At 36.1% G+C, this 22,468-nt stretch overlaps 1 protein-coding gene across 2 annotated transcripts in view; it reads right to left on the reverse strand.

The window, feature by feature from the left end:
- Nucleotides 1-22,468, reverse strand: part of MED23 (mediator complex subunit 23) — a 36,556-nt gene that overhangs the window by 10,672 nt on the left and 3,416 nt on the right. The window contains exons 4-20 of one of the 2 annotated variants that reach the window (XM_064413196.1): nucleotides 21,912-22,036; nucleotides 21,660-21,771; nucleotides 20,800-20,898; nucleotides 20,147-20,248; nucleotides 19,136-19,205; nucleotides 17,446-17,558; nucleotides 16,191-16,286; nucleotides 15,633-15,650; nucleotides 8,983-9,183; nucleotides 7,457-7,600; nucleotides 5,978-6,123; nucleotides 5,158-5,403; nucleotides 4,835-4,977; nucleotides 4,161-4,335; nucleotides 2,359-2,522; nucleotides 1,141-1,265; nucleotides 443-648 (exon numbers count right to left, since the gene is read on the reverse strand). In XM_064413196.1, coding sequence (XP_064269266.1) covers nucleotides 443-648; nucleotides 1,141-1,265; nucleotides 2,359-2,522; nucleotides 4,161-4,335; nucleotides 4,835-4,977; nucleotides 5,158-5,403; nucleotides 5,978-6,123; nucleotides 7,457-7,600; nucleotides 8,983-9,183; nucleotides 15,633-15,650; nucleotides 16,191-16,286; nucleotides 17,446-17,558; nucleotides 19,136-19,205; nucleotides 20,147-20,248; nucleotides 20,800-20,898; nucleotides 21,660-21,771; nucleotides 21,912-22,036 — 2,285 coding nt within the window. The remainder of the gene's footprint in view (nucleotides 1-442; nucleotides 649-1,140; nucleotides 1,266-2,358; nucleotides 2,523-4,160; nucleotides 4,336-4,834; nucleotides 4,978-5,157; nucleotides 5,404-5,977; nucleotides 6,124-7,456; nucleotides 7,601-8,982; nucleotides 9,184-15,632; nucleotides 15,651-16,190; nucleotides 16,287-17,445; nucleotides 17,559-19,135; nucleotides 19,206-20,146; nucleotides 20,249-20,799; nucleotides 20,899-21,659; nucleotides 21,772-21,911; nucleotides 22,037-22,468) is intronic. The other variant, XM_064413197.1, reaches the window with a different exon arrangement.

Genomic DNA, 22,468 nt, shown 5'->3' on the forward strand with positions numbered 1-22,468 from the left:
TGATGCTATTTCTATCAGGAACAAATTTAAAAAAACAGATGATTACTACTTCTATAACGAATTGCCATCTTAATCCAACATTTGTTTTCTAAAGGAATATCTGTCCCTTATTCATGTATAAAGGATAAGTAAATGAATGTTTTCTATTTTCTATTTACTCTTTCAGATTGCTTGAAACACTGCTATTACAAGTAAACTGCTTAATTCAAACACCTCACTTCCTCACCAGGAAAAACATGCATTGCAGAGCAATGCATGGTGGAACCAATCCTAAACACTGCACAATTATTATGGCACACTGGCTACTACCTAGCTCCACTCTCATTTTCCACGCTATGCATTCTCCAAATTAACTAAAAGAACAAGATGTTAATTATGAATTATGTCCTCAACGCTGAGAACGCTGCTGTAATAACTCTGAAATAGCACTTTTTTAGCTCACCTGTAACCAATTTGATTAATGTGATCAGTGTCTAACAACATCTTCCACAGGAGACAAAGGAAAAGCGGGGATGAACCTTGAGCAGAGAAGTGTGTGATTATTTCATTCTCACTGGTCATCGACTTCCACTTGCGGTATTCCTCTTCCACGTTCTTCTTCAGATTAAAACGGCTTTCCTGAGGCACATTGTTCTGCTTGAAGAACACCTGAAAAAAGCAAGCTTTGCTGTGACTGGGAGCCTACAGTAAAACATTTGAACAGGAAAATTTGGTCTGATTTAGCACTGTACGGGTTCCTACTTGCTTGTACTATACAGCCTACTAGGGGCTGTAAGTCATTTCACTGTGATACCTCATTGACTGTTTTGTCACTAACAAAGCTACCATGACAAACTGCCAAAAGAAAAAATGTTTTTTCCAACTTTTTATTTTATTTTTTAATGTTTAAACCATCTGATCTACCTTGCATCAGAAATATCAGCTGACCAAATCTGACCTTAGAATTCTCTAGGGGAATGTAGCTAACACATTTCTAAAGAAATAGCGATGTTATAATCATGCTGCATTCTTTAGGGACTTGAGATTAATGCAGTTTGGACAGGGGAAGAATCTCACCAACTCACAAAAGGCAAAGGATCTTGTTAAGAGAATAAATGCACTGTATTTACAATTGTAAAGTCTTCGGGTTTAAACTATTACCTGCAGAGGAGCTGGAAAACAGCTTAGTGTATGCGATGCCCAGTTATGTGGAGTGAAACTCATGATAGTCTGCAGTATGTCTTTGCACCAAGTTCCCTGAATTGAATCAGAGCCTGTGAAAAAGTCTAGAAAATGGATTAATGGTATTAGAATTGCTCCTTTTGTCATCATATGCATCAAGGCTTTTCTAGTCAAACGCATTTTCCATTTTTTTGTCCAACTTCTCCCAGCCCCTTTCTTTATTTGCTCTACAGAAGACGATGGATATTACCTTTCTTATGCTGTTAACAATAAGAAAATTGTAAGGTTTGAGCTAGAAATAAAGCAATCATGATTTTAACATTTTGTATTTAATTTCCTGTAATGTCACTAAAACAAGCTTCTGCTGATTAACTGATTAGACTTTTAGAAAAAAAATCCTGAGGAAGATAATGATGGTGAAATTGCCAGGCGCCATTTTATACTGCTTCAGAAGGCTGCTCAGAAGTACCTGCCCCAATTAAGCTGCAGAAATGAAAGCCTCATTCCCCCAAACCTTGGGCTGATTTCATCAAAGGCTGAGAAATGGTTAAAAAAATAAAACAGAAACCAACACATAGAAGTTCTTTCCCTTTCAAATCACCTCCACCTCCAGTCTTTGTGAATCAGTTGTTCTAACTCTCCAGTGTGTCTGCAGACTAGAACCATAAAAAAGGAGAGAAAAACATCTCCCTCAAATCTAACAAAAACCTGATCCATGTCACTGCACACTGTTAAAACTTCAAAAGACACAATGAAAGCTTCCTTATTTCTCTTCCCCAAAAAAGGAACTCAACATTCAGACTACTTTTTCTTAAATGCAAGCTATAGAGGGGGTGGCTCCTGCATGATCAGCACAATTGCTGTGAGTATTTCATGCTATTAAAATAGCATGTATCAGTAATCAATCCAAGCGTTTAGATTTAAAATAATGAAACTCAAAATAAGACACTAAAAAACCCTCTAAAACCTAGTCACAGTGTGCCTCTGAATAAACTTTTAAAGAATGTCTCATTGTCTCTTCAATAATAGCTTTTTGCCTAAATACAAATAGTTGGAAATTAAAATTACACCTTTTTTTCCAAAACCAGAAGTGCATGGGATATGTTTTATGACTAGGTCATTACCATGACACTCTTTTGAAGACTACTTTAGAGAAACGGTTTGACTACAGCTTTTGCTGGGATGTACTGCTATTACCTGTCACATGTGTTGCCCTTGCCAGAGTTAAGATCAAAGCCCTGTTGAGTTCTTCTGATTCTGCTGAAAGGACTGTTTTGGGATCATTGAGGAACCGTGTGAACTGTGGTTGGACTTCCGAGCTGCCCAAAGCTGTGATTAGCCTTAGAGCTGTACTCTCAACACTGAAAGAAGGAAACAGTCCAGTTAGCAAGTAATATTTATGCTGATACTTCTAAGAGTCCAAAAATACCTATTTTTTTCTCCATTTACTGCTTCAAATAATACAGAAACATTTTATTTTAAAAATTATGGTCTTAGCCTTTTGAAAAAGTTTGCTTTTTCTACTGTTTAATAAATTTATCAACTATTTCAGTATTTTATTTTCAAATAAAGCACTCAAAAGAAGATTTAGCAAAAATTCCAAGTGTAGAGACCCTGAGCCTCAAATATCTCCAATTTAGTCCTCCCTTATTATTTTTTGCACATCTTAATCTAAAGAAGATAATATAAATAAATATATGCAAAACCAAAATAAAAAGGCATGAATAATACATAGGAAGCTTCAAAGCTCACTACCATCTTCAAGCAGACAGCACTAAATTGTCCTTATTAAAGAAATTAGGAAGCTGAGGAAGTATAACTTTTGATTAAAAGCACTTTAATTTCCAGTGCTTTAGTTGGAAGCACTTTTCACACCAGGTAGTTTGAAGTCATTGGAAATATTTTTATAACATTGTGTCTTTGAAATGCCAAAGTCATAGTTTAGCTTATTCTAGTTGCATGCAGTGCTTATTAAAACTGACTAACATCTGTATTTTACAGACTGACAAAACAAGACTGAGGTCAATAAAGACATCAAGGCCTTGAATTTAAGGAGAGACATGTCTTAACCTGTTTTCCTTGTGCTTAGTAAAGGATAAGCAACCAGGCAATTTAAATTTGGACTATGAAATGGAAAAGCCTGATCCAGTGAAAGATGTTCCTGCCCACAGCAAAAGAGCTGGAACCAGATGAACTTTAAGGTTCCTTCCAACCCAAACCATTCTATGAATCTATTAAATTACTGTATAATTAGACTTTTTCTATATGAACTGGTAATAATGAAGTTACTCTCTCTCACATACTCCCACCAGATTTATTGTACACTAAGAGTCAATGGACAGTATTTTCACCAACTTTTTGACAACAAGCCCCAGATTCTACATAGAAACTGAATCTCATGTTCTTCAACTTCATTAACAGTAAGGTAAACTCAAAGCTTTTGCCTGGAATTACCTGCATAACCTCTCTAGACCTTCTCTAACCAGCTTTGTCACCCTTCTGTATTCAAATTAGCCACTGTTTTCAGCTATCATGACACACCATAGGAGGGACTCCACTCAGGTTCATGAACAGTCACCATAGCTTTGCAAAAACTCTTTTTCAGATGCAGAGTGAACCAGATTAATTCTCTGACCTGACTGAAAATCAAACTTACATAAAAATTAAGTGGAGCCAGCTTAACTCTTGCAATGGCACAGTCTCACTGGCAGACAAACCAAGCACTGATTACAAGCAGCAGGCATTGCTCTTTATCTACCATGCAAGGACCACTTCTTGGACATGACGGTCCTGTGTGCTGACTCATGACACTTCTGCCATGTGTGTGCAAGACACTGCCTCATGCATCTCTGCAGAGCACTACTGCTAACATCCAGCTGTACTGCTGAAACACCCCAGAACAAGTCAGTCACAGAAGTAAGACTGGGAAGTACCATTTAAACAGCGCTCATGAAGCTTTCAACAAGAAGGAATCTGAGTTTATGGACAATGTCACTCACCAGAGATGAAGCTGGTTCTGATTAGTTTGTGGCACAGCAGCCAAGGAATGAAGATGGCTGAGGAGCTGGACTCTGTAATGAGGCTGGATGTGATGCATCCGATAGCTAAACATTTCCAGCAGAGTATGCAAAATTCCCCATGCATGAGATTTGAACACTGTTGGCAGGAGCTGACCTTATGGAAAAATTTTGAAAGGTAAGTTTTACAACTGACCACACCTTGAAATACAACTACAGAGTACACTGGTTTTATTGGGCTGTAAGTCACAGACTTGAAAAGTGCATACGTGCAAGTGCTGTCTGAAGAAGCTCTAAATGTATACAGCTTAATAATCTTTTGAATGAACACATACAGCAGACATACAAATTATTTTAACAAGAGAAATTAAGCATTCTGTGTGTCTCAAAGTAACTTTGCTTATGCTTTTCCCCTAAGCATGTTTTTACACAACACAGAACAACCTGGCTGTACAAGTGATGGCATAAAGCGACAGCAGCACAACTAGTCTGGAATTTACTCCAGCACTAGGACAACTTCCACAGTTTCTTTTATATTATACTAATTTATACATGCTGCATCATTATATTTTCAGTTTTACTGTGATCTCCAGTTGCCATTAAATGAAAATACTACATAACAGAAAGAAAGGGGGGAAAAAGGTTTTCTTTCTTACTGATGAAGCCTTTGATGCCCAAGGATTCTATTTCCATATAAACCAACAGGCGACTATAGGTTTCCACAAGAGCAGGAGCCAAGGCCACACTAGATTTTGCATGAGCCAGCTTAATTACCCTTGTAGCTATGCTGTGAATCAGACTGAGGAAAGAAAGAAAGTGTTTCTGAATCAAAAACACGGACTTAAAATTTAACACATTTTTAAAGTAAATTAATAGATCTATGTATGACATGTCCAGCCACAGGAAGCCTTTCTGATGATTAATTAGCTACATACAGATTTATGGGTTAAAAAGGAAAAGGCATCTGCATATAATGTACCTCATTTTGGCATGAACTGTGAGTGAGTCCAAGAGGTTCATTGGCAATGGGGTGATAGACCCTGATGCCATGCAATTAGTCCCTGGAAGAGGTGTCCTCATGTTGCCATTTCCATAAATAGTCTCTACTAGCACACCCATTGGCAAAGTGAAGCACTCTGAATTGGTTGAGTAAGCATTGCACAACAAGGCAATTTTGTAGTCATTCATCTGTAAGCTCTTATTCCTTAAGCTCTGTTGCAAAAACCTGTGTGCCAGAAAGATTAAACATTAAGCAGAAAGAAGAATACATATGCATTCCAGGAATACAGCTACAACAATCTCAGTCATAAAACCCATTGTAAAACAGTGGAAAATAATTAAAATAGTTATTAATTGCATTACATCAAAACAACTACTTCTTATGCCACGGTTTCACTGTGTTACGATTTTTCTATATTTGAGAAACAGCTCAGGGAAAACACACAGTTAAAAATCACCTTTCCAGAAAAAAACTGAACCCAATGTACTGCTTATCCACACTTTCCAAACCACAGCATAACAAAACACAATTGTTCATTTACTTTCAGATTCTCTATCAGTAATAAAAACTGGTTATTCTGAGATAAAATATATAATTTCCACTAGCTGCATAAAAACATTTCACTTTTAATGAAATATTTTGATTTGGAGCTCTGTCTTTTTGAATGACTTTGAAGTCACTCTACAGATAACCTTTCTACAGCATCCCATCACACAATACATTCTGAATACAGTCTTGGAACTGCCAATTTCATTATTCCTAAACATAAATCAAAACATAACAAAATTCCCACACTCACTCATGGTGAAGTTTAAGAGAATGAGGAATGGGAATCTGCAACTTGGAGTTGTCACTATGGGCCTTCCGGTTCAGATGAATCCAAATGCAGGTCATTGCAAAAGCATGAGTTGACTGGGGTTTGTTAATGTCAGGTACGGGAATATACTAAAGAAAGAACACATGAATGTGACATACCACATGGATTAATGTGCAGAAAATCAACTTAGACAGCCAGAAATTTTCAGTAATTTTAACAAATTATCTAAGACCTTGGCAGAAGGAAATTCATGCTTAAGAGTATGCAGTTTCCAGATATATATAACTATATATAGGTACAAAGCAAATGCTTTTTCTCTCAGCCTCACATTTACACATTAATCAGAAATGAGTTATCTGCTTCCCTAGTAGATACTCAGTAGTTCAACAGTATTTTCTGAAAAATCTCAATTGTTCATTGTCACAGTTAATCCTTAAACATGAATACACTTCTCATTAAAAGGTAGAGATACAACCCAAAATTAAAAAGTTTTGGATCTAGACATAGCTACAGTACTACCATTGGAAAAGCAACTCTAGCTCTCTCCTTTTGCCAACATCCACATTTCTTTCCCCTTGATACAGTTATGGCTGCACAAACACCACTGACAGTGCAAGTGAGACAGCACCAATACATATCAACAGGATAGCAAGACAGATTCATTTAAGGGCAACATCCAGAGATAAATTTTAAGTGCTTGTGAAACTGAATCTTAAAAAATGCTTCCTAAGATTCAATTTCACAAGCACTTAAAAAGCACTAGTCAAACAAAGACTTTGAATAAGTGTAACTTGGAGCCATCATTACAGCTGAAGTAAGTAGTCCCTACTGCTCTTCCTGTATCTGATGCTATCAAAAGCAATTGAAATCTTCTGACACAAATTTACTGAAGAATTTCTGTGGGTCAAAACTAATGTAGCAGGGGGAAAAACTGCTACATATGAGTTTAATACATCACACAACTGTAGTTTTCTATCCATTCACCCAAAGTAAAAAGCATTACGATAAGAGTAAACAATCAGGACTTCACACTGACAGTGCTGCCAGAATTAAAGTTTAAGAACTTTGTCTAAGTGCCCCTTCCTCAGAAACTTTAATTCTAGAGGAATGTACAAAGCATGGATATGACTTGATTTGCCCCTGCAGAATGAATTTAAAGTACTATTCTGTTTCAGCCCAGAGGTAACAATACAAATACACATTATTCCTTTCCAGTCTCCTCAGTGCTTTAATAAACTTCTCAAAACCTTAGTCAAACCAAAGCCAAGGAAGAGAGGAGTTAACACAAGTCTTTCTTGCCCCTAAAAACAAACGTGGTTACATGGATATGAAATCCTCAAAACAACTTATGAAACATCTCCCCCCAACTACGCAGCACGCTGATCTACCAGGACTATGAAGTATTGACTATGAAGGTCCCAAGTTTAATTAAAAATAAAACTTCTCATATCAGAGACTTACTTCTTTCTCAGGATACAGGAGGTCAAACAGCTTCATAACTGGAAGGAAGTCAGCCAGTGCATTCTTCTGGATGCTGCCAGAGATGAACTGGAGTAGCACCCACATCAGGTGGTCTCTCCCCTTAATGAGACCACGGCCTGCCAACTGTCAAGAACACTCAGTAACAGACAAATACTGCATGCAGAATTAAAATCACTGCAAAGATTCTTATAAAAGTAGAATGGCAGACTAAAACAGTTTCAGCACAGAATTTTATAGCAGGACTTAGGCAGAATCATACATTGTTTCAGAAAGAAGGGAAATAGGCACATTACTTGTAACAGATGAACAGACTCTGTGAGGGCCACAACAATTAATGGTAAGACTCAAAATGCATTTCACTCCTGAGGATCACTGCTTTAAAAAACTAGCAACACTTCAATATTGGTCTTCAATTGTCACCTTGTAGCCCTGTAGTGAAGTACAGTATTGCCATTCCTAGCCACAGGCTTTATAAACTCCTACAAAGGAAGTCCCTGAGCCAGAACAACTGGTTTGCTTCATCTGGACTCACCTGGGTTATTCAGTTTTTTTTTGTTAATTAACTTCTTAATCTGTAACAGCAACTCTCTAGTAACTAATATTCTACTCTTATCTTGCTTGCTGTAGTTTTATACTAGATTTGTACAACTGTGTTGTGCAATGCCTATTGTTTCAATGGTTTATAACAGCAATTACAGGAACGTAGCCCTGGTAAAATTAATTTCAGGGAAAACAAAGACAGCAGAGAACTACAATCCATCACAAGTGGAACACAACATGCATAGTAAATTTTTATGTAACACAGAACTGTGGACAAATGAAGACAGAGCCATGTGTCGTGCATGTTGGAAACTGCATCTAAATAGCCACAAGCTGATCCTATCACAAGGAGAAAGAACATCCCTACCCTACCACCAACAGCATACAGCTCTCTCAGCAAAGAGCTCTGGAGGACTGGCATCACCACCTTTAGAACTATAACCTTGAGCACCAGAGGAAAGGGCAAGTACTAGTATCAGTTCAAATGGAATTATTGCCAGGAAGTAATATTAACTTAGGACTGTGATTGCCAGTATCACCCATAGTTGGACAAATTACCTACTCTACCTGAGTAGATTGATTAGACAAACAGCAAGCTCCTACATGACATGATTTTTTTAGCCCACAAACAGAACAGGGCATTCACTCCATTCAAAATTTGTAAACTGGATGCAACAGCACAGTACTTAGGTCTTCTGAATTATGCCAGTTTATCTCTTTATTCTAGTTATTAGCACACTTTGAATCCAAATAAAATGCAACATCCTGTAACTGAATACACTAAAAACACACCTAGCTCAGAGCATCATAAGTTGAGAATTTGACTTCTAGAGAGAATAGTGATTAAAATTTTAATTCTTACACATAAGGTACTTCTTGCAGGGATGAGTGACACTTTTTTAAAAAAATCCTGGTTTTGCTTTTTAAATCCCTCTTACCATGTGGGAGCGATACAAACAATTTACCTTTTGATGGAGTGACAGGACCATATGAGGAAAACTTGCAAACTGAAAGAGCACAAAGAAAATGAGCTGGCTGGAGAGATGCTGCCACAGAAGCTGACTGGTTCCACCATCATCAAACTTCTCTTCAGTCTCAGACCGTTCCATGGCATACACCACAAGATCCACCAGCTGGTCCTCCAGCACAGGGCAACGTTGCTTGTGCTGTAAGGCAGAGATCAGATACAGTATTCCAAAAGCCTTGCCATTAACTCCAGAACTTGCACAGTTGCAGTTACAGTACAGTATTTTGACAGAAGGCTGGGAAGCATGAGATGAAGTCTGAACTTAAGTTAAGGATAAGCCAGTATATTAAAGCTGCACTATGTTACAGGTCACAATGATTTTTTACATTTTATTATATATTCCATAATTCCCCTACTCAGTTCCAAAACACAGCTCATCAATGCACAGATAACATCTGGGGGGTTTTTTGCTGTTTCAGGCAAAATGTTATTTCTCTGATCTCACACTCACAGAAAACAAAGCCCATTCCTTAAACACATAGGTGGAGGTTCTTTTATTTGGTTTGGGGTTTTTTGCTGGGTTTGTTTTTTTTCATTCCTTTTTTTCTCCATTAAGTCCATTTCAAACATAAGGTTCACCATAAAGAAAATGTATCAATTATACCATCAAATTCAGAGAAAGCATCCCAATACATAATGAAAGTATTTGATGACTAGTCTCTTTTTCACTCTCATATTGGGTTCACCCACTGCCTGCAACAAGCAGCAGAATTAACATCTGGTTAATACCCCTATAACTAGATACTGTCCTACTGACATAGCACCACAGGTTACAATATCAAAAAGGTTTGAAAATTAATCAGCACTGTGTTCTACATACTGTGAATAGGACGGAAATTACACATCAGAGTGAGGAGTCCCTCAGATGTTAGACTGCCACAGCCTTCACAGTGAGCTATGCAAACCCAGAAATAATTTAAAACACACACCAGCTCTGATGATTTTTAATAATGATCAAATAAGGAATGCATTATATATTCAGATATATGCTGTTAGTACAGACGGATATAAAATAGGTCCACTACCAGTAATTTGGAACTCAGATTATAAATCTGCAGTTCAACACTACCAAGTATAATGTCACACGTTACAAGATCCTCAGTGCAACAATTTTCTGTTATTATCCTGGATTTGTATTGTTACACTCACTCAATGTACTGTAACTAAGGAAAAAAATCCATGGAGAATTTAACTTATCTCAGAAAGTGCTAGCACTTTGGAAATAATCTAACCTGATTGTTTCAATGCAATCTGTACTCAGGAATGGTCACATTTATTCATTTTTTAATTTGGCCTGATGCCTGTAACATAATGCAGCCTTAAAGAAAAAATTATTACTTTATAATACAAAAGAAAAGGAACTGAGCTGCTCAAACACTAATCATGAAAATGCATTATCCCTTTCTAGAGGCAAAAAGGTGTATGTAAAAAAGTTTTAAAAGATCACCCCAATACTCATAAAACATTTCAGGGATGCCTTAGATGAATTCTTTGACTTACTAGCCAGGCAGCCTAACAAAAGGCTAATATAAAGATATAATAAAAGTAAAGAGAGATGCTGAAAGGAGATGCTTGTTCTACCTTCATTGATGGTACTCTTTAGCTATGAAAACAAAAGAGATTCTCTTCAATTAAAAATAGAATGCAAGAATTGGAAAAGTTGACAAAATACAGAGAACAGCATCCCCTGTTGCATGCTCTTTGCCAGCTCAAAACTGCAGAAAGCTACAATTCCAGCTGTGCTTTCTTGAAGCATGCTTAACACAAACCTCTAGCTAAGACAGAAAGCACCGATGATACCTTTTCTCCCGGTACACAATGTGACTATCACAGACCAACCACGGGACGGGTTACAGAGAGCAGTACTGGCACCATCCGTTCAGAACACTTTGGGGCTTTTGTGGCTCCTTTTTCTCCCCCTCCCAAAGCAACTAATTATGAAGCAGAGCAGGGTGCAACAGACAACACTACAGACTAGTTTATAATCCAGCATGCAAAACTACGATGTACAGGGCTTGAAATTTAATAGTTTGCTAAGCACTGGGTTAACGTCCAAAAACCTAATTATGTTAAGCTATATTAATTTTGAATAAAGTTATTCAAAGAATACAACGGGAAAAATATTACAGTTAAAAGGAGAGCCAGAATTTCCAGTAGGATTTTTTGCTATTCTGAACAATTCTTAGACTGGGAAAAGTTTAAGAGCCAGGAAATTAAAAAAATGAATTCAAGCTTTTATTTTGAAAACCACACTTTCATTACTTTAAAAACAATTTTCCATGAGAAAAGATAGCAGTACATCACATTCTATCCTCATTCATTTAATTTTCTGGCAATTCTTTTCTGTATTTTTAGTGAATATACATTTTTGCAAAGAATTCATATCTATAGTTTCAGAACTCTTGGAAATAAAATACTGCACTGCACAGGAATTTGTAGGATTGGACCCTTGCTTTATTAATCGCTCATAAGTGAAATAAAAGCTCAGTATAAACTGAGATGAATAAAATTATACATGAGAGCTGATTACCCTCATAAATAAGTAGGAATTCAGGTTTTGGCATGGCTTAAGTAAAACAAAAAAGAACAACCAAAAACTGAACAGCACTCCAAATGCTGTTCTGGATTATGTATGAAAAAATGTAGCATTCAAAAATCACTGTGCTTTTCCCCTAAAGTAAATATGACTCTAATTTCTACAATTTGGTTGTACAAACACATTCTCCATTTTGTTCTAAGAATAATATTTAAAGATCTGAAAATACATAATTTAATTGGAAACATTATTAAACCATGAAGAAATACGGGTGGGGGGGGAAGTGCTTCCATGACAACTTGACACTAAAATTTCTTGAGGCTAGCCCTCTAATGGACTAGTGGTATTTGTTTAAATGGATCAGAGCTTCATTTGGATGGTGGCTTGTTGTTCTAACTTGGGTTTGAATTTTTAACTCCTTGTTTCTTTGGGGTGTTGAGACAGGATGGGTAAGAAAGGGTGGGGCAGGGGCACAGCTAGCATTAGAAGTTTCTCCTTAAAGAAGAATATTTTAAGGATGGCTATGACAGCTTTTCAGTATTTTAAACAAACAGCATTTAGTAAATATCTACACTTAAGAAATGGACTCAGAAGACCAAATCACAGAGGCCAAGATTACAAGAGTAAATGGTGTCTCCAAAAGTCCAAGTCAAAATGCCAAAATAGTTAAAGCATGACAGAACTACACCAACACTTCCATTTTCAAAAACTGTATTCTATGAGGACACAAAACCTTAAAGCTTATTGTTTATATTATATCTGATTCTATCATCTCTCCCAAGTTTGGCAGCCATTCTCAAGTTTCCCCCATTAAAAAAAGGAGTAAGTTTCAATAAGGAACATACACTTAAGTGCTCTCAATGCACAACCTTACAATCAGAAACCTATAGAACATAATCACACCCCTCAAACTAAGTACTTTGCCACATCATTACCAGTAAAATTCGATAGTAAGATGCAATCAGATCCATCAACCAGAATTTTAAAAATAAAAGTGAAAGTCAATTTTAAAATATTGTATCCTGTCATTCCTTTCACTGAACAGCTCTGCTTACAATAGCTTCCCCATGCTAATTATCCTGGTTTGTAGCTAGCAGAGAACACAACTACACATTCACCTGCACAGAGGAAGGCATAGATAAGCTGCAGATCACCACTGCTGTTTTAAAAGGTGACCAGCCAAATACACTACTTAAAGAGCAAAATCATTAATTCTATAGCTGCTAATTAAACATTTTTACATTACAGAAACAAGACATCTGAAAATTACCTCCTCTCTCAAATATTCCCCAAAATAACAGTTTTTGATTGAGTTTGAGATTAGAGGACTGCAACAAGATCCTAACTGCAACTATGCAAGCAAAACCAGCATTTTATTCTTCATGCAAGTCTGTACATACAGAGAAAGTAAAGATATTAACCATTTATAAACCACTCTCAACAAAGAGAGTTCATGTCCTTAAGACTTTGCTTTAGTTCTGTTTTAAGAAACAACTATAAGATCCCTAACCCAAATCTTAATGTGGTATCAGTGTACTATGACATTCTGAATTAACAATCATTTTCCAAAAAAACCAAATTGTTATATGGTTCAAAAAACTATTTAAAAAAAGCCCTAAGAATTGAAATTGACACCCCAGCAAGCCGGAGAATATAAATTGGCATAGAATTGTTGAGTTATTTAGGTTGCAAAAAGACCCTTAGGATTTCAACTGCAAATCATGATAATATACAGGACAAGATACAATTTAAATCTCTACTTCCTATAGACCAGATACACAAGAGTATGTACTGTCCCACACAGAAGTACACAGTAGCAAAAACTCAGAGTCCCCAGACACCAGCAAAAGAAACATTTTGAAGTCTATTATTACATTTGGACTTAAAACCATATACTTGATAAGGTTATTGGAAAAGCTCATCCCACAAGAAAACTTAGAATCCTGAAAGGAACACATGAATCTATAAAAATATGACATTTTACCTTCATTTTTCTCCCTGAAAGGTTAACAGGACAGCTGGATTTGTGTATTTTTTACACAACTCAGAGATGGCTTGAGTGAATGGTTTTCTAACACAGACCTGCTTAGTTAAGACTGAACCACAAAATTTCGTTGTTCATCTTCAAGAACTAGGACCAATCTGGCTGAACCATACCTAGATTGTGATGCCAAAAGATTCAAATGAAGGCTCCAATCCTGCAACTGGATCTGTGTAAATAGTTGACAGGGCATACAAGCAACTCCACATAATTAATGATCATAAATAAATAATGATCATTGCGTTGAGGTGTTTCTGTATTTAATCTGAAACAAACTTGGCACTATTTGCATTTCTAAGTGTCTTCTATTATAGTGACAGTTCAAGTTCTGCAAGTTATTTCTCTAATAATAAAATACAACATTATCAGCCATTTTACTGAAAGCATTGATATAGTTACACAATTTCTGAAAAGCATGCTACTATTTTTGTCAGGCGGCTACATTAAAAATTGAAATATAACACAAAGGTAATTTGTACCTAAAAACAAGGAAAATTGTAATGCTTTCCACAGTTTTATGCAGAGTATAATAACATTTAAATGGAACATATTTTCTGTTCTATACCACTGTACCACCCACCTCTATACCTGTATTTGCAACTCACATATTTTCAACTCACAAATTTTCAACATCTTTATGCTGGTGTAACTGTAGTAGCACAGCTATAGTTCATGTTCTGTCAGCATTTCCTTTATAAGCTACATTCTTCACGTTTGTTCCTTGGCCATAAAAGTTCATGCCAGGATGAAACTTTGTGTAGGAATTCCTACACTAGCAAACAAATTTTAAAAGTATAATTTAATGCATTTTATTTCTTTGATTACTTTTAGAGGACAGTGAAGTAGAAGTTAAAACCCAGCATTTTTAACATAAATAGTATTTTTTTACATGAAAGGACAGACCATCCATAGTTAGAAGAATAAAATGGGTTCGACATAATTTTTGTCTGTATCTTGTATTATTTACCAGCTACAAGATGGATAGAGGAATAATTTTATTTATCAACTCAATGCAATGCAGACACAGAAAGACACACAAATACTACTCATTTAAACAGTAAACCTAGCAGCTCAATTCAAAGGTTTAACATTTCAGCTGCTTTAAGTCTCAGGTACAAAAGATTGTCATATACAACACAGAGTACTGTCAGCCAAGATGTAGGAATCTGTGCATTCAAAAATATTATCCCAGTTCAGAAAATGGTGTATTCCATTACACTGGGAAATGTACACAAGGTTTCAGGATCATGTAAATTTTATAGTCAAGTTACAAACCTGAAAAAAGTTTCTTAAATGGAAACACTGACACAACCTTCACTATAGTATTGCAAACAGCAACGCTATTTTATAAATTTTAAACACTGCTTTTTTAAAGTAGGTGTGGCAATTATTAGTGTCATGAGGGATAAACTATAACACCATAATTTAAATTTTCAAGCAGAAGTCCACTTTGTTGACTTGCTCAGGTGTTTATTCATTTAAGCAAGTAGTCAAAATTTTAAGGAACTACTTTTTGTGTGGCATTCTGTACTACTCTTCTTTCACCTAGATTGGAGAGTATTATAATTGCCTGTTGGGAAGTTCTTTACAGAAGCTTCCTAACGATAACAAAATTCCACTAGTAAACCTTTCTTTTTTTTTAATTATGTATTTACAGTCTTATATTTTTACAATTAAGTCCAGTGGATGTTTTTCCACCACATTAAGGAAAGAAATTTTGAACTAAAAATCTCTCCTCATCTGAAAATTCCAGCAAAGTTGAAGTTATGACTGGCAAGGGAAATGGTAGCAGTCCATTCCAACAAAAATTTTAGTATCAAAGGACCACTGACTGTCAGCTTTATGCTATATCTCTTGTATCTCTAGAGAACTGTAGTGAGAATTTGCCCTTGACTAATGGTCCTGCCAATTTCAAGCCCTGACTGTACATGTATTCTCTACCTGGAATCAGTGGCTACAAAGCGGCCAGCGTATCGTTAGTCACAATACAACAGTAAGGTTGTGAACATACCTGAGCAATGTTCAAGGTCTAGAGCATTGGAGGATGGGCAGGACAAGACAGGACAGAACAAAAATAAAGGAAGAAAAAAAGAAAAGACAAAACAGTGACTATGAGGCCAGCCTCAAGGATCCCCAAGTCAGACTAAGCCCCCCCATTCTAAGGTTTCAAAAGAGAAAATGTAACAAAATAAACCCCAGCTTCCAACTATTCTAGTACTAGAACATTCCAATATAACAGAGTACAACAATGCTTTAAAAACCAACGAACAATAACCAGTCTCCTACTGTCTGTCAAAGGTGTACTTGAGGCTGGCCTTATAGGAAAAAAAAGCAATGCAAAAAAAAATCATATTTTAAATCTCTACTTTTCAATTTAACATTCGTAAAGCAATATACAAATGATAGGAATAACAGTGTCCAATTAACCTAATATGATCTCATAAAAAAAAAAAAAATTACCCTCTGTACCTAAACTGTTTTGCTTAGTTAGCTATAGCAAAGAAAAGAGAAAAAGAATAGTGCAGATTCTATGCAGAATTAAATCACGTGTTACAGCACAGTACAGTACCTGCTTATTCAGACCTAGCATATTGCAGACCATATCCCTTGAATACGGTTGCTCCAGCACATATCTCAACAAAGCAGTCTGTGGTTCAAACAGATCCTTGAAAAAGAAACAAGCAATCACATAAAAACATATATTGCCTCAAGATTGTTTAATACTGAGCTTACATTTAACTGAATAAACAATGTAAGAATGAATGTTTAATTTATGCAGTTATGTATTATCTGGGAAATCGTCTTGCTCTCTGGTAACTAAAAGAAATGAGATAATCATAGTTCTTAAGAAGTGGCAAATTTTATGAGGTCCAAGTAGAAGAACATTCTTCATCCAACAGAAGGATGGTACACTTCTTGGAACAGCCTTGAACTCAAAGGAAACAAGGTAGAGACATCTGAAGAAATGCACCAAAATGCATAAAAGTCAGGACTGATGTGAAGAAATCAGACATGAAAAAACTGCTCATTGCATCCTTCCACAGCCTGAATCACTTTAAATAAAAACGTTATCTGGAGTAGGGTTCAAAACAAACAGAAGGAGCTGTTGCTTCATGCAACTAAGCCGAAATGTGGCATTCCTTGTCAAATGAATGTTAAGGAAAGTAAAAGCTTACAGGGGCTCAAGAAGAGTCTGAACAAGTAGCTGGGAGATGAAGGTCTACTAAATACAGAGAAATCACGTCTGTGTCAGGAAACACACAAAATTATAATGGCTGTAGATTGTGAGCACTATACATGTCACTAGACATACCCGTATTTCCTTTCTTAGACATCTAGGGTATGGGGAATGGGATGCAGGACAACATGGATTTTCGTCCTGATCCTTTAAATTCTTTCAGTACACCACTATTTCACATTCAGTTTTAAGTTTAAATATGCAAACTTTAAATCTAAACTGTACATTATATTTCCTGTGGAACAATGAAGAGCACAGAAAAGAAGAAATTACTTTCCCATTCTCTTCCATCTAGCCAATTTTACAATCAATTCTCTGCTCTCACTTGTTCTCTCACATGCACACACCCACAAAGCACATTAAATTATGTCTCGTGTTCTTCAAGAATCTGGACAGCAGTAATGCCAAACACTACTTTCCAGGTCCTCTGTATATAGCTTGAAATCATTGAAATATAAAACATCTACACCTTCAAAGTTAGCCTAGCTGGAAGAGACATTCACAATTGAAAATTTTCCCCACTTTAATGACACAGAAATTTTGTTTTACTGAATATAACAGGTTTAAGAAGTTTAATAAGGCATACCTTATCATATGGTAAGAGACCTTTCAAAGGAAAACGAAGGGTTGTAGGATCCAGCTTCCATGAGTTACACATGGCACCAGAGTTATTTACCACAGGAAGGAGACTACAGCGACCTACATGCAATGAAACATAAATTCTCAACCAGTGAAACTGGCCCATTGCCCCATTGTTGTGATGCAAAAACTGGCCTAGGCCTCTTTTATGCTCTCTTTAAATTTCCCTCTTTAAAGGTTTTACCACAAGGATTGCTTCAAACTGATTTTATTTTTCTAATCAATTTTCAACTAATAAAATATCTACGCAGTAAAGTCCCCATTTATTCACACTGGGTACCCCAAAAATAAAAGTATTTGCAATTATCAATCTATAAGTACCCTTAGATATTACCAGACTATTATTCCTCTGCCATTGCTTGACCTAGGGATTTGATTTTGGCAGACTGACCCTTTCCACAAAGAAAATAGCCTTATAAACCTAAGTATAATCTATTCTTTCAATTTCCCTTCATTGACCCTGTGGGCAAGATTGTGTTCAGTAAAGCAGCCAAACAAAAATGTGTGTATTCCAATTAAAGTCAATGAAGATCAGACAAATCAGTCAGTGTAGCCCAGTGACACCAAAACACATGAAGTGTGTTTGGTAGGCTAAATTTACACTTTTTAGTCAGTGTAGATTAGACAACTAGCCCTTACTTCAGTTGCTTAAACATAAGCATCTGAACCGAGCCCCAAGCAAACCTGTATATCAGCATGTAAATTGAGGTGCCTCAATTTTGACCTCTCTCCAGTTCAAATTCCATGACTTCTATTATCCAAACTGGCCATATTATTATCAGATAAAACAAGGAGTAAATAAATATTTATTTCTTCCCTTCAATTTTCTTTATACAGGTCATTTACACATACAACACTTGGAAAAATAAAATGTGATCCCTGTCAGCTATATAAATAAAAGCTATGCCACACTTTCAATATTTCTGATGCATCTGACACAAAATGCTTTGGGAGCATTACAGATGAATTTACATTCTTAATCTCTGCACTAAAGAAGCTCCATCACAATAAAACTTGCTCAGAACTAATGCAGCTCTTATTAAACTACTCAAAGCAAACAGAAGACATTTTTATATTTTGAAGAAAAATGCAGCAGGAATCATATTAGAATAAAGCCAAATTTTGATCATCAGATTTCTAACAGTAAATGAAGATGAAAATTTCTTTCACAGAAAAGTAGAATGAGAACCCATCTGAACTAGGAAATGTTCACCCAGAAGCCAGCAACAGTGAGGAGGCTGAGCAGCTACAAAAGCTCCAATGGAAACTGAAGTCAAAACATTTCAAGACTAACATCCCAGTGGATATGTATTAACTTGGGCACACAAAACCTACAACTTCCCTACTCTACTAGTGACCCGTAGTTACAAACCATATGACCATGTAAAAACTAGCACACTTCCACTACCAGTAAGTGGCAAAGAATTATTTTGATCTCATCAGTGAATTCTCCCCATCAAAACAAAAACTGAGAGGAACCAAGTCTGAGAACAAACTGACAAGGGCAGAGGTACTACATGAAACATAAGATCTGAATTATTTTGCTTAGCTGATACAGGTCCCAAGAGGTTCTAAGAAAAAAAGAGTTCAAAATAAATTAATTCATTTTCAAGTTATTCGTTAAGTCATTGTCTTACCACAAATAGAATTTATTCTTGCTGTAGGTCTGAAGGTATCCACAAAATCTGATACCAAATTACCTAGTAACTGGGTGAGAAGAGGGGAAGAAAATTAGGGTTTAAGTTCCAGACATTGAAAAGAATATTTCAGACTTAAAAATATATATGTGTATGGATTTTAATAAAATATGCAGAAATTTACCAAAATAACTAAGCTTCCTATTTCAAAAAGTTGAAAAAATCATCTGGAACATAGAACCACAAAAATTAAAACATTAGAAAGGAGGTGCAGGAAGCACTCTTCCCTGTCAGCACTCAAGTAGGAGTTATATAAGAAGTTTCTCCTATGCAAACTATGTTACTTGAATGTATAACACTTAGATTATTTAAAATAAACCATAATTTCTCTTCATAACAAATCTCTGCCACTGAATAACAATTCCAAATAACCCAAATTAGTACAATCTACTTTAAATCTTCTCCCAAAAGACAGTAACAATTTTCCTCGTACTACAAGGGAGTTGGGATTTTACCCTTTCCCAAACACTTAGTTATTTTAGCAGAATGCAAAATTAAAAACTGGATCGATATTACATTATTTTTTGGAAACGATGACAATTTTCACTCCACCAGAACCCCAAATATCTCTACGTAAAGTTTAAAGTTCTCAGTTTAAACACAGAAAATCCTGGTCAGTTATTTAAAGTGATTTTTCTTATCCTGAAGCTATAGAGAAAGCACACAGTGGCAGGTAAGCATCACCTACATTTCCAAACATATTCAACAACACCAACTCAGTGCTTCAAATTTTTGAACGCCAGACTATAGGTCAAAATTATGTCATAAGTTCCATGCAAAAACACAGGAAGCTGCTGCTGCAATCACATCAAGCCTGCATCTTCATTCATGTGACTAAACACAGAGCTTACTGCTGAGCATATTTTACATTTTTACAAGAACTTTGTTTTAAAATATAGGTGCTGTGTGCAACAAAATTCCAGCGTACATTATTTTACACCGTATCATTACCCAGTGGGGAAGTTTTCCTTCAGGATATAGTTTTCTGATTTCTGTAACTGCAAAGTAGGCAGGCAGCAAACAAGCATTTCTTTCCAAGATGTAGGCTACCACCTATGAATAAAAAAACACATGTGTAAAAGACCCTGGATAGGGTAAATGAATGTGTAATCTGTCTAATAGTCTGAGACAGCCTAATAAAACAGATACAAGAATTAAAATACTTTTTCTTAAGTTGTATTCTGGTAGCAATACTTCAATAATTCTCAAACCTGTTTTTAATTGTACAAGCATAAGTTAGATTTGTTTGAGCCTCAAGACCATGCCTCTATGTCTCCCATAAAGTACTGAAAAAAATTACTACTTTTATTCACTAAGACAAATCTATTAATCGTTATTATATCCTATACATCTTACCTTAGACAAGTCAAGTATTGGGCCTGACTCTCTTATTAGGGATTTTAATACTTACTTACAATATCCCCCAGAAGTAGTTTGTTTACTGCATAAACTGCAATTGCAATAAAGACCTTGAACACAAAGAGTTAAGATTTTCCTGTTGAACTAGAGCAACAATCAGAGCTATCCCAACCATTAGAAAGTCACTAATAACAAGAGAATGAGGCCTATCTTCCTCTACAGCGGTATAAAATCCATTTAGTTACCTCTCTTGCTGCTAAAAGCTGCTGTACAACAGCTGAGCTCACAGTGTTTGGAATTGTTACGATTTTCTCTAGGATGACTTTGAGCAGATCACGCACACCCTAAAAGAAAGCACATGAAATTAATGTTCCTAGATATTCTTTATTTCTGGGAGAAAGATCAATATGGTCAGACAATATTTTGACAGAAAAAATAGTTCTTGCTGCTAAGTGTCAGAAGACAAATTGCTACTGAGAATATTACCTTAAAATGTAACACTAATTACATTGAATTCCTTATGGAATGTCTCAGTCTTAAGATACTCCAGCAGAGAAAGTAACTGTTGGTATTTTGATGTGCATCCAGAGACATCCAACCTACACAGCCTATTGCAGCCTGATCAGAGCACAGTGCTGTATTTTGTGTTTTCTGCTCTAACATCATCAACAATGCAGCAAGGTGATCTCTGCAAGACATGCGTGGTCTCTTACTCCTTCTGCTGGAGTTGTACCATGGTAAGAACTCAGCTTTCAGGAGCTTTTTTGCTGTATAGCAGCAGAGGTAAAGCAGATGACAGAATTCCAGCCTTAATGCCGGATAGTTTTTATTTTCCAGTGTTTACCACTTCTGCAACTGCATTAGGGTTATTAAGGTTGTAACTGAAAATGGAGGAAAGGGACTGTAACAGAAAAGTGTATGAAGAGTTACATTGTAAACACAAAATTATCACTTAGGGTAAAGTTCAAAAAGCATTAAAAGTGCTCACTGAATTTTCTTTTGTGAGAAAAGCAGACTTTGAAAAATTGGATGTCTCTTAGATAACATCATACAAAGGTAGCAAATCATATGTCTTTGCAAAGAGAAAGGAATGAGTGGAAGATACCTTGTAGTCTACACCTCCAATAATCTTCCGAACCAATTTGAATGTTAATGCCCACAGCTGAGTCCTTTCCCACTCAAGTGTATCGGAGTTTATCAGAGATTCACACACCATCCTAGCAGGAGAAAACGATGCAAGAATGAATGGCAGATAATAAGGAGACGTATTCCAACCGTAACTGTACAATGTCATTGCAAAAATACCTCCAATAGAACATCTTCCATGTAGCTAATCAATTATTCCAACACAGCTCACCTGGGTGGCAAAAGTGCAGTTTCTACTGCCATTGCTAGGCAGTCATAAAGAAAAGAAATTCTTTTAGGACTATGTTGGCTGTGTATGAATCTTACAATCCACTGGACGCACTGTTCATGGGACTCCTGAAAAAACAACAGAAGGGAGAAAGAATGTTTTTACAAGTAGTGAAACAAACTATAAAATTCATATAGTATCCTACTATGAAAAATTGAAACTAACACAAGAACAGGAGTATAAATCATTAGAAGTGATCCAGTTGCCCAACCTATAGTTTTTCCTACAAGTCTTTTCATCTTATTTTGAAGAAGCTCACTTCTCCAGCAGAAGTTGAGGTCAGTTGTCCAGTAGAGGAAACATTTCCTAGCTTAACCACTGATTTCTACAGTGAACTTTGGTTTTCACAAGTTAGCACAAACTAAAGTAAAATAGAACTGTTCTACATTATTTTTGCCCTTTCACACTTATAATCAAATTCAGTGAAAATAAAGACAAACAGGCCTCCAATTATGGAGCAGTCTGGAGGTATCTAGCCTTTGAAAGGTAATTTTTTAACT

Source organism: Passer domesticus, chromosome 3 (genome assembly GCF_036417665.1).
Source record: "Passer domesticus isolate bPasDom1 chromosome 3, bPasDom1.hap1, whole genome shotgun sequence".
NCBI lineage: Eukaryota > Metazoa > Chordata > Aves > Passeriformes > Passeridae > Passer > Passer domesticus.